The sequence below is a fragment of the Sus scrofa genome, chromosome X, assembly GCF_000003025.6.
Source record: "Sus scrofa isolate TJ Tabasco breed Duroc chromosome X, Sscrofa11.1, whole genome shotgun sequence".
NCBI lineage: Eukaryota > Metazoa > Chordata > Mammalia > Artiodactyla > Suidae > Sus > Sus scrofa.
In genome coordinates, this window is record NC_010461.5 from 27,056,748 (window position 1) to 27,070,140 (window position 13,393).

Sequence of the window (13,393 nt, forward strand, 5' to 3'; positions counted from 1 at the left end):
TAGTCCACTTACATTTAAATTAATTTTTGATAGGTATGTACTTACTGCCTTTTTAAAAAATTATTTTCTGGCTGTTTTGTATTCCTCTGTGCCTTTCTTCTTCTCTTTCTCTATTCCTTTGTGATTTGAGATTATAGTGTTAGGCTTAGATTTCTTTCCATCTTTTACGTATTTATTAATAGGTTTTTGCTTTGTGGTTACCATGAGGCTTAGATAAAACATATTTATAACAGTGTATTTTAAAATGATAAGTCTGAACACATTCTAAAACTCTACATTTTCCTTCTTCCCAGTATGTTTTTGATGTCACAATTTATATATTTTTATCTTGTGTTATCTATTAAGAAATTACTATAGTTATTTTTAGTATTTTTGTCTTTTAATCTTCATAGTAGATTTATAAGTGATTAGCCCATAACTATTACAACATTAGATTATTCAGAATTTAACTATGCAATTACTTTTACGCATAAGACTTATAATGTTTTCCTGTTACTAATGAGCACCTTTTTGTTTCAAGTTAAAGAAGTCCTTTTTACATTTTTTGTAAGGTTGGTCTAGTGATGCTGTATTCCTTCAACTTTTGCTTATCTAGAACACTCTCTCTCTCTTTCAATTCTGAAGGGCCACTTTGCTGCAGAGAAAATTCTGGTTGCCAGTTTCTCTTTTTCTTTCAATACTTTGAATATATAATGAAACTCCCTTCTGGCCTGCCACATTTCTGCTGAAAAATCTCCTGATGTATTTATGCGGGTTCCCTTGTATGTAACAAGTTGTTTTTCTTTTCTTTCTGTCTTAAACTTTTGACAGTTAATATGTCTTGGTATGAGAATTCTCTGGGCTTCCTGGATCTAGATGTCTGTTTCCCTCCTCAGGTTAAGGAGGTTATCTGCCCCTTTCTCTCTCTTTTCCTTCTAAAGCTCCTATAACATGGATATTTTCCTGCTTGATGATGTCCTGTAAGTTCTTAAGCAATCTTCTCTCTTCATCATCCTTTTCTCTCTTTGATCCTTTCTAATGGATGAATTCTACTACCCTGTCTTTAATTTTGCTGATCCTTATTTCTCATTCACCTAGTTTGCTGTTGAACTCCTCTCCTCTATGGTACTTACCAGTTCAGTTAGTGTAAACTTCAGCTTTGTGGTTTCTATTTGGCCTTTCTTATATTTTGTATCTCTCTGTTGAAATTCTCACTTTGTTTATGTATTATTTTCCTGACCTCAATGAGCATTTTTGATTCTCATTGTGAATTCTTTATAAGGTAAATATTTATCTCAATTTAATTAAGGTCTTCTTTGAGGTTTTATCTTGTTCTTTTGTTTGGAACATACACCTTTTTTTTTATTTGCTTTGATCCTTTGTGTAATTAGTTTCTATGAATTAGCTAAAACAGTCACCATTCCCATCTTGAGAGTGCTGTCATGTAGGAGATGAACCTTATTTTTCAATCCTGCCCTAGCTCTTGATCATCTCTCAAACTTTTGTGAGGGTCCAAGTAGGCTTTTTTGTAATCAGTGGCTCTTAGTTCCTGAAGTTGTGTCCAGACCTTCAGTGTTCTAGTGGGGAGAATTTCAGTCAGCACTCGAGGTACAAGGTGACTGCAAGACTGACCTTCAGGCAGTAGATTTACAGTATATAAATATACCTTTTTCAGGGAAAGACTGGCAGATGGCCTTTTAAAAACTGTTTTTTCCTTTGTTACCATTCCATTGAAACTGTGAATATAAATCCCAGTGGCCTCCAGAGCACCAGATGTGTACACAAGCTCCTTTATGGGAGATACCAATGACCTGGAATGAGGCAGAATGAAGATGGCACTGGCTGTCCTGTACAATTTCTGGAGAGTACTAAAGTCATCCCCCTGCATGTGTGTTCAATCAGAAGCTTGCCACTTCAGGCCGAAGCTTTTAAGATATAAATGGACCTCCTTTCATGCAAAGACTATGTGCCTTCCAGTCTGCTGCCTCTATGCTGCCATGGTTAGCCTTGCCAAGTCCACATGAGTCCTTTAAGGTACCGTCTCTTAGTTCACTATAGCCTTGTGGCTCTCATGGCTGCAAGCCCCACTGACTTCAAAGCAAGTGTTTGGGGAGCTCAGCTCTCAAGTCGAAGTGTTCAAGAGTTAGGGTGTCAGATGTGGCATTCAAACCTTTACTCTTCAGGGAGAAGCTAGTAGTTATGAGTTCCTTCCTGGTTGTGAGTCACCACGCCAGGGATGGGGTTTACACCAAAACTGTGTCTCAGACTCTCCTATCGGTTTTGACGTGGGCTTTTTTTCTTTTTGTTGAATGCAGAGGAGTGACTCAGCTAATTCCTGAATTACCTTGAGAAGAAATTATTGCATGTGTAGTTGTAGATTCTGTGTTTCTGTAGGAGGAGGTGAGTTCAGAATCTTTCTGTGTTGTCGTCATCTTGATCCAGAACCTCCAGCTAAATTTCCTAAGGGTGTGGTTTTGTTTCATGTCTATGCAAGGATGCATTGTGCTTCACTTCGAAACATTTATTCGACAAGCATTTTCCTGAAAGTTTGTTGCATAAAAGGTGATCAAATGGTAACAAAAATGAACAAGACTTAGTCCTTGCCCTTAAGGAGGTTAAGTTCTAGGGAGAAAAAAGACAGTCTAATCACTAACTATAAACCAGAATAAATTACAAGATAAAATGTATGAGTGATTAAGTAGTGCATGATGAAATTCTCTCAAAAGACAAACCGAAGGAATTAAGAAAACACTGTGCACAGGGTGACCAAACAGATCAGTGAAACAGCATGTTTTGTATGGATGAGCACTGGGTCTGAAAATGGAGGCAGAGGGATCATGTTTGAAGGAAGAAGTAAAAAATGGGACTGTAGAGGAAGGTGGATTTTGAATACCATGCTAATAAGGAATATGGACTTTAAGCTATTGGCAAATAGGAGCCATAAAAATGCTTAAGGAGGAGAATAATAGACAATTTCAATGTTAGAATAATTGGAAACATGTGGAAGATGGCTTGGACAGAGACAGAGGCCAAAGGCAGAGAAACCAATTAGAGTATTCATATTGTCTGTTCAGCTGATCACATGACAGGGACTAAATCTGGGTGGGAACAGTTGAATCAAAAGGCTTTTTCTCTATTGTATGAGAAGCAAAACCAACTGACCTTGAGGAGTAGATTGGTGGTGGGGCTTGGCTCAAGAAGGCAGGTAAAGGGTTGGTTTTGGAAGTGATAATATGTTTAGTACCTTGGTTATGGTGATGGTATCATGGGTTTACATGCATATGCCCAGACTTCTCATGATGTACACATTAAAAGTTCATTTTATAGTATACAAATTACACTCTAATGAAGCTAGAAAAAAGGTAGGTAAGTAAAAAGAAGAAAGAGTATGCATAGTTTAGACATTGGGAGAGATGTTCTGAAGGTTGACTCTGATTTCAGATTGTATATATTTTTTTATTTGGTTTTATCCAGAAGACACTCAGGAGAGAGGTCTGGGCTGGCAAGCCTGAGAAAAGCCTAGAAGTGATGTGCTAAGGACAGAATATCACTTACAGGGTAATTTGGCATGAAATAGCCTGAATCCAAGCATGAGTCAAAAGCAGGCAAATCCAAAGTAAGAACATACTACACAACAACTGGCCTGACCTATTCTAAAATGTCAGTGTCATGAAAATCTTCAGAGGCCAGGAAAGTGTTCTAGATTAAAGGAGACTAATGAGACAGGACAACCAGATGAAAAGTATGACTTCTTTAGGAAAAAAAATTAAACACCTAGAAAGAATATTATTGGCAGAATGGGTTGTATTTGAATCTAAATTATGTATTATATCAGTTAATTTTCTGTGTGGTAATCCTATTGTGATTATATAAGAGAGAATCTCTCTCACCACAGAAGATAAATGTTGAAGCATTTAGAGGTGAAAAGTCATTAATTAGGAAGCATAATCATTAAATGAGAAACTATACACACACAAATATGCACATAAAACATAAATATATAAGGTATATGTAAAGATGTTAACATATAAACATAAATGGATGTTACCGTAAATAAATAGCAAATGTGGCATTAACTGCAATTCTGCCCTAAGTCTGAAATTGTTCTAAATAAGAAGCTAAGAGACCTTTTAACATTGTTTAAGTAAACAAACAAGTGAAATATAAAATGTTCTTAACGAGTGATCAGGTAAAAAAAGTTAAGGAGTCAGAGATAGGTTGTTAGGAAGTCAGACTCCTTATGTGGCTCATCAAGGCAGAAAGAAAACAGACACTTCGTTCATTTCTTTGTCTTTTTAAATAGAATATAAGCTTAAACAGGATGCTGTCCCGTTGGAAAATGTATAGAACACACATACGGTACACCGAGACTTACCAGTGGTAAGTATTTCATGATTTGAGGAGATACTTGAAGTCATTAGATCACCTGGTATGACTTCACCCATACTTCTCTTTAAAAAGTCTTGGAGTTAATATAGTAAAGCACCTCTCTCCCAGGATATGGTTCAGCCACTCCCAGCCTTCTCACATCTCAGAGCTTCAAAGCATGTGATACACACTGCATTTATTTCAACACCTGTGTGCATCCTTCAAGAACATGGTCATTTTTTCCCTTAACTGAGGTTGGCTTATACAGTTGAAGAAAAAAATCACCTTTGAATTCAGTCTCTTCATTCAAAGAACAAACTTATTAACAACCGAGCCTAACCCAGCCCCTGGAAAAAAAGCACTTCCATGCTTATATTCAGTTCTGCCACAATCCTCTCAGCTCCACAAATCATCTTGGCCCACAGCCTGATGTGTACTTTAATTGGGGGCTTTCACAGGCAGGCTGCCTCTCTGCCAGTGTTGACAGGCCTGAATAATTAATGCTTCCGTGCACCCAGGGTTCTGAATCTCACCGCTGAAATAGGCGACTTGGCTTCCCATGCTTTTGCTTACTTCACAAAAGGTAAAATCTTGAAGTAGGAAAGAACAACAGAGGTACTAAAACTCAGTTGTTAGGGGAATTTATAGACTTTCCTGGGGCACAGAGTATTTCTTCAGATGCTGCGCGATCATTTCCAGTCCCAACAGCCCATTAGCCATATTCAGATCTCATGTGGAGAAAGAGAATCAGATACGGAGACTGCCCTCAATCACAGAGGTACAGGAAAGCTGGGAGAAACAACTTCAAACATTTCCTCTTCCTTCAACAGAGAACTGAAACCTGGCTTTTCTACCAGGGGTGATTTCTTTCATCTCAGTGCCCTCACCACCTTCCTCAATATCTCGAGGAAACTTTCTTCATTCCCCAGGACCTGCAACCCTCGCCCAGCAGCTCACTGGGAGGGCTACCTTTTAAATGGACAAATTGCTTCAAGGTGTTTTACTTCCATGATGTCCAACTCGTGAATTTCCTGACCCTTTTCCCCTAATCTGCCATCATAAAATTCACTCACACCTCTGACCTTTCCTTTTTGTTCCATCACTTTTGATTAGGCACTTCACCTGTCTATACTCTACTCTCCTGGAAAAATGAACTCTTCTTCAGCACGCCATGATACCAGGTAACCAGAGCTTTAAATGTGAATCAAGGAGTCACTGGTCTTTTCCTTCCTGTAGGGTAAGGTCAAGAGGGTCAAGTATACCCAGTTTAAGACCCAGGAAAAAGAAGGCATACATCATGGGGTTGGCTCATGCTGGGTTTTAGGATAAGTGAGGGAGGAGGGGACCAAGTATTTTGTGACCTTCATAAAACCTCCTATTGTCTAGCTTAGCACAGCAAGAAAAACCAAGAAGCAGATGGCTGGCAAGCCCTATCCTGGTCATTTTAGCAATGGAGTCATTAACACTGCCAAATGCTTTACTCTGACTTATGAACTCCAGGTTGCTTGGAACCCCAGGCCTAGGCACGGAACACTACTGAAGAACCACACCAGACCATTCTGACTATTTTCCACAGCCAACTTTTAACCTAAACCCTTGGGGTTACTCGCTAATGTTCCATAAGGGTCTTCACTTTCCTCACGCCACACTTGTTTTCAAGACTACCTGACCTTTCATTTCAGTGAAAAAGAAATTTCCCACTTCCCTTTCCTTGGCTGAAAAAGCTTTCTCAGAAGTGGCTAATGCATTTACAGTGACCCAGTGAGCTATACTATATTTTCATCTCACTTGAGCTCTTGTCAGCATTTGACCTGTTGCCCACATCTTCTGCCTTAAACCTATGCCTACTTGTGTAGCTGAACTAAGTCGTACCCTCCTCCCCTTTCCAAGTAACTGAGCTTTAGCCTCCTCACAAGGACTACGCCCAAGAAGTTCCCTATCAACTTTCACCCTTGCCTTCCGATGCAAACAGGAAGAATGACTTTTGCAGACACAGATGGTTCATGGTCATGAGACCCTGGGGGAGGGAGGAAACCCCCCAGTTTCTATCTGTGCAAATACGCTTTGGCTCCTTTAAATCCCCCTGTACCCCTTTTGGCAGCAAGGAGCACAGCTGCAAATTCTTTGGGATTGCCATTTGCCTAATCCTACCTCTATGTAAGTTACCTACAATAAACTTCATATTTGTACTTTATGGAATTGCCCGCTTTGTTTTTTGGTCTTAATGTTCCTTCTCAGTTTGGGAGATATTATTCAGTACCTCCACCTTCCAACACTACTCCCCACTCCTTCACTACACTATCACCCAAATGGAGGTCTTCCCCAAGGCACTGGATCCAAGCGCCTTTGTTAACCATTTCTCATCTCACACCTTCAGCTATCAATTCCATGCAGCCGACTCTCAAATCTCTCCAGACTGCCCTTTTACCATTTCCACATTAAAAAGTATCACTATCTTTTTCCAACCAAATTCTCTCTCATTTTCTTTCCTCCCATTTTCCAGTCTGGCCCCTGACCTTAGGTACTCTATTTTCAAATAAGCCTCACAGTCACCTCCTCCCACCCCATCCCAGACATCTCTCAAATACAGGTCCTCATAACTCCTATAACTTGGCCTTTGTGATCACCTCCTAACTAGTCTTTCCATCTATACAAGTTTTACTTTGGGACAGTTAAAACTGCCAGAGTATATCTTTTTAGCTATTTCCTACCTGCTAAATGATTTTCAGTGGCTCCTTGACAGACACGGACCAAACACTTCTGCCCAATAATCACGTCACTATGATGTGACTCTAAACTTCCTCTGTAGCCTTACTTCTGCCCATCTCCTGCTTGGACCCTATCTTGCTACTAACTAGACTATTAGCTCTTTCCTGCCCTTGGCCCAAGGCCCTCCTATCTACATCTTCAGTTATGCTATTCTTTCTTCAACATATGCTCAATTCCTACTCCATCTTCTAGAACTCTTTACAATAGAAATTTGTCAAAAAGCCTTCTCTGATCTCCAAAATGAATGAAACTTTAATACCATGCTGCCTTGTTCTGAGTAACTCAATAGCCAGCCCTTTGAAAGCTAGGACTATGTCTTTCATCTTTGTACCCCTAAGGCATTTATGATAATGCTTTGTCCAGAACTGATATTAGATAATTTAGTAGATGATTTAAACCTCTGAGCCAACAGTTCATCATGTCCAGACCTTAACAGATAACAAAACCCAGGAGCAGCTAAGACAGACACTTACCCATGGATTCTGAAGTTTGACTGCCAACCACCCGGAGCAGCATAGGCTGACTGCTGTCTGACCTCTGAAGAGAGGTAGAAGGAGAGGACACTGTAGTACCATTCACCTTGGCCTCTGCCTGGGGCTAAGGCATCCAAAAGAAAATAGAATTATTTTCCATAATAAAAACTCCAGCAAATATGTAAATACAAAATTATTATAGACACCCAAGACTCAGAAATTATGAACTTTCCTACTTAGAAACCTCCCAAAGATGGTTAAATTTGGGAATTTTCCCCGTTGACAAGATCAATACATTCTGCCTTTGTACCTGAATTGTACTCCCTTATAAGTCTGAAAAACATTAAAGCTACAGTGGAATAAGATATAGTAAATCATTAGACTAAATAACTGAAAGATTTAGAAGGTCATGTGAGAATAGTGAAATCATATGAGACCACAAAAATGTAATGGAGAATTAATATTTTTGTGAAGTTTTAAGTTACAAGATGGCTTTCCCAGAAAGCCAGGACTCTATGCAGGTAGGGCTTCCTGCTACATTTTCAATAAAGACTTAAAAAAAAATTTGTAGGAAATAATCTAGAACAAATACAAAAAGACACACTAGGTTTCTCCTCTTCTTCTATCCCTTGATACCTAACACTTAGCTAGGCACATATTAAGTACTTAATAGAGCGATGCCTGGTACATTCCTGAAAAGGACTAGTCTTTAGTTTGAAGAGGGGAAAATGAATTTTTGCAGCTATCCTATTGTTAGAGACATGTGGGTCTCACTTGCTCCAGCAGCTGCCTTAGCCTATGTAACTGGGACTCCAGCTGTTTATTGTGGTCTTCCAGGATTTGCATCCTGGCTTCCAGGCGGCCTTTGTGTTGACGCAGTAGCTTGGCCTCAGCAATGAGCTCAGCATCCCGGGGGCTCTGGGGAGAGGTGGGCATCATTTCAGGAGGGGACGGCAGTGGGGACAGGCCTTTATGTTCATGCTGCTGCTTCAGACGATCATATTCTGCTTGCAGATTCCTGTTTGGCATCAAAAAAGGGGAAAAGAAAAAAGGAAAAAAAACAAAGTTGAATATCATCACCAGATTTCTTATAAAATGGCAGAGAGATACATCTGACCACCACCAAACACAATAGCAAGCAAAAGAGAGGCACTTAATGAATGATTTTTATGATGACAATTTTAGCAATGCTAAAAAAAAAATAAAATTTGAAGCGTCTACCAGGTGTGTGTCTGTGTGTGTGTGTGATGCTTTTCAATCTTTTATATTAAAAGCCTTATGAGTGCTATGTTTACATAATTAAGCAGCAAAGGAATTAATCATTTTGTAAATATTTCCTTATTATATCATGAGATTATAATTTTTATACCTCTGTCAACACTTGGGTTTGCTTTAAAAAATCATCAAATATTCTCAACAGCAATGTATAACAACATAGTAAGAGTGTACCCATGGACCCACCCCAATGCTTGGAGAAATTTAACATTTGCCATATTTTTTTCAAAATGTTTTGAAGAAATAAAATATGACAGTTAAAGCAGAAGCTTCCCCACATACTCTTTCTGATATCCGTTCTCCCTTCACCAATGCCATGCTGACCCCATAGCCATCATTACCACGAGCGCATCCACAAACACTAGGTTGAACTTAGTAAAGATGCTATTTTTCTTTTTAAAACCTACATAAATGGCCATTTCATGTGGTTCTACCTAACGGCATTACTGTACATGTTCTTAAACTTTAAGAAAGTACCTACCATTTTAAGAGTTGCTTTTTGCCTTCAACACCGTTTTGGAGATCTATCCACCTTTTCCCCACTGATTTCTTTGGTATTTCTATAGCGTATCAAACATCCATAAATACACAAATGTGCTTCTGAACTCTCTATTCTCTGCTGTTGGTTTATCTGTATGTCCCTGTGCAGATTCTACACTATGGCTTTAAATACATTGTTGCCTGGCAGGCCTTTAAAATTATCTTGGCTCTTCAGACCCCTCTGATCATCCCTACGATTTCAGTGTCGAAATTTCTTATTTTTGGAAAATCCTTGTTGAAATGTTGGGTTTGAATGTGTAGATTAAAATGGGAAGACCTGACTTCCTGTTATTGAATCTTCACATCCAGGAATGTGGTGAAGCTCCTCAGTCATTCTAGTCTCCTTTTATGTTTAATAAGAGTGTTCTGTAACATACTGTTTGTTCCTCTAGCATTAGGTTGACTGCTTCAATCATTTTCTATGTTTTTTAATAAATACATTAGGGTTATAGATTTCCTTCTTGCTTTAGAATTGCAGAGAATACAAATCCAACTGAGGACACTTCTGTTATCTGATACCCAGCCAATGATGAGAACTCTAGATGTCTTTCTCCTGGTTATGATAAATACCAAAATAAGATGACAGATTTCTGCTGTTCACAGATGGTAATTTCATCAGGTGAGAGAACATCTACCCACAAACATGGGAGATCGCTATGAGAAAAGACGTGAAAGGCAAGTGGTGAGCAGGCAAGAAGCATTTTCCCCTAGTCCAGTTTGAGAAAGGAAGATAATCCTATGACCGGGTTTCCTGTTAGGGAAATATTTTATTGTTCCACACTTAGAATGAACCTTCTGCAGGGGATGACATGTCTTTCAAAACGCCCTGTTTCAAAATGCTGGATCTCCACACTGAAGATTTCATTTCAATCCAATCTACTTTTTTTGCGGTCTAAAGCTCTACCCTATACCCAGTGTTACAAATTTTCTAGGACTGTGTTTAAAGTCATGCAGGAATGTCAATCTGTGATCTTTTTCATTTACAGAAATAGTCTTCTATCTGTAATGGTTGAAATCCTATCTGCTATTAATCTTCAAGGAGAGTTACGTGTGTACTTTTGTTTCATAGCAATCTACTTTAACAAAGAAGTAATAAGAAAAAACTTACCAAAATAAGTTTACCCTTAGCCAGATTCTGCACATAGGTCCTCTGGGTGTGAACCAACACAAATAGTTATTCACATTAATTAAATCCAGTTTCTGCCAGTTAACTATCATCTAAATGTTTCTGTGAACCTGAAATAATTCATGAGATTTCATTTGATAGGAATTATCTTCTGTTTTTTTTCCCTTGAAATATTTGCTAAAAGAAATCCACCTTCAATAAAATGTTCTGACTGATAACACCTTTAACTGAAGTATCCTATTCAAGATTCTTCTTTCTACTGGATTGGGTCATCCATGATACTCTTTTTGAAAACACTGATTTGGGATACTTCAGGGTAGTACAACAAATGATTACTGTCTTCCCACCTATTTTTCACAAAGTTACTGACAGAACTGTCTTTTCTAGAAAGGTCTTCCTCTGTGTCTTATCTTCCACAGAGCTCTCCTTTCAAGAGTTATTTATAAGTGCCCTTGTTCAGAAAATGTGGTTTAGTATATACAACACACTGCATTTCTGTTTTTGTATTTTTCAGTGAAAAACAGGAAAAGCTCATTTGAATCAGCCAGGGCCTCCCAAAGCTGAGCTGTAAAGAATACCAGTTGCTCTATATAGAGCTTTCGTGTCGTCCCAGATGTTTGAAATTTCTCTCGAGAGGACATTTCGTTAAAGACTCATAACATTCTTCAATTCTGGAAGAGTCTTGGCTATTTACAGCTTCAATATTGCTTCTCTGTCATTTCCTCCATTCTCTTCTGAAACTTGTACTAGGTGTATTTTAGAGCCTGTGGTCAATTCCCCATCTTTCTTAATCGCTCATTTATATTTACTTTCTTTTCTTAGTGCTATGTAAAGTCCTCAGAATCATCTTTTAAATTCCTTATCTTTTCTGACTGGGTCCAGCCTACAGATCCCCCTGTCTATTGCGGTCAGTAGCTTCAATGATGATAGTTTTTATTTCCGAAGATGTCTTTTTCAGACCCATCTGTTTGTTCTTCATTGATTTCTGTTTAATTTGTTATTTTAATAAATGGTATTTCCTTATTTATGTCTTTGAGCACCTTAGTTGTACTTACAATCTTTGTTGCACTGTTCTATCATTTTATTTTCATCTAGGCTTAATTCATCTTTTGATGGTCAATTTGGAGGGGCTATCTCAAGTCTTTGTTTCAGATTCTGATTTGGAGACACATTCTGAGAGGGATAGGGTGTGTTTTCTGTTATAGTTTGTGAGTGTTTTCCTTTCCATTTCTTTCTCCTTCTGAACTCACTTCTCTCTGTCCACTGGTTTTATGGCTTTCCCACTGAGGGCACAGGGTTTCCTGGGGCCTCTAGGCTAGAGCTAGATCTTACATTGGTACTTTACAGCTCCTATGTTTACGATGAGTGATACCAATGCAATTATTGTTAATTTCATCACCAGGCAGCGTAGTTCAGGTCCTGATTTCAAGGCTGTGATGCCCCTCCCACTTCTCAGCTACACCCCTCACCTCTCCCCTAGGCTCTATGCGTTAGGTCCATGACTACATATAAGCTGTAGTCCCTTCCTGCAGTCCAAATTGTTCTTTTTTCATTTTCCTTAAGTATAAGTGAGTATGTTTTTGTGTCATTCCAAGTATGTTTTTGCAGGGCCCCGATTTCAAATATCAGGCTCTGGGACCCCAGCTGGTAAGAAGAATGTTAATTCCTATTATTATAGCAGGAGTTCAAAGTTCACTAACCAAGCCCCACACACTGTTCAACATGTCTTGCTTCCCACCATCCTCCCCCGAAACTTGCCATTTCTGGTCTGCAGAGATGTTCATCTTATTTTAAATCCCAGCTATGACTTTCTAGTTTTTTTTTTTTTTCACTCCATGTATTACCTACCATTGGATAAATGGTACGAGCGAAGGAAGATGTCTTAAAGCAAAAGATGACATTGTTTGGTTTTTTGTTTGTTTGTTTGTTTTTACTTTTTAGGATCACATCTGCGGCATACGGAAGTTCCCAGGCTAGGGGTCAAATCAGAGCTGCAGCTGATGGCCTAAACCATAGCCACAGAAACACGGATCTGAGCCAGGTCTGCAATCTACACCACAGCTCACAGCAACACTGGATCCTTAACCCACTAGGCAGAGCCAGGGACTGAACATGCATCCTCAAGGACATTAGTTGGGTTTGTAACCCACTGAACCACAATGGGAACTCCCATAAGCTGACACTGTCTTAGAAAACCATCAGGGTATGTTAGTTTTGTACATATATGATCAAGGTTCCCTCATTACTCATTCAAATCTAAATTTACCAGAACAGGGTACAATGAGCGAGAGGAAGTACCTTACTCTAAACAAATATGTCGCATACATAAAACTTCTATTAAACTCAATAACAAACTTGATTTTGAAGGAACAGGTTTTTTTTTTTTTTTTTTTTTTTTTTTTGTCCTGAAGCTCCAAGGCAGGGCAAGCTATCACACCAAAGGTTCAAAAACCGAGAAATAGCACCAGAAATAGCTCAAAAGGAGGTATCTTGGCCAGACACCAAGCAAAATACAAAGTTATTTGAGTCTAAATTCTCTTTTACAGGTATTTATAAATTTTCATGAAGACTATCAAGAAAAACAGATGTTCAAAGGGTTGAATTTGAGGTAACTTTTACTACACATTTCCTAGTAAATGTGGTCATGGTTACAGAGCTGTGTTAGGGGTTGGGAAATGAAGCCATGTAGCCCTCATTTTATTGTATTTTAAAACATCTATGTCAGTACCTTTTATTTATTTATTTATTTATTTGTCTTTTTGCTATTTCTTTGGGCCGCTCCCACGGCATATGGAGGTTCCCAGGCTAGGGGTCCAATCGGAGCTGTAGCCACTGGCCTACGCCAGAGCCACAGCAACGCGGG

General features: G+C 38.9%; 1 protein-coding gene across 22 annotated transcripts in view; it reads right to left on the minus strand.

Annotated features, from left to right (window-relative positions):
* DMD (dystrophin) overlaps window positions 1-13,393 on the minus strand; it is a 2,622,506-nt gene that overhangs the window by 28,525 nt on the left and 2,580,588 nt on the right. For all 22 annotated transcript variants that reach the window (XM_021079543.1, XM_021079551.1, XM_021079550.1 and 19 more), the window contains 2 exon segments: window positions 8,364-8,607; window positions 7,590-7,713 (listed from right to left, as the gene is read on the minus strand). In XM_021079543.1, the coding sequence (XP_020935202.1) occupies window positions 7,590-7,713; window positions 8,364-8,607 (368 nt within the window).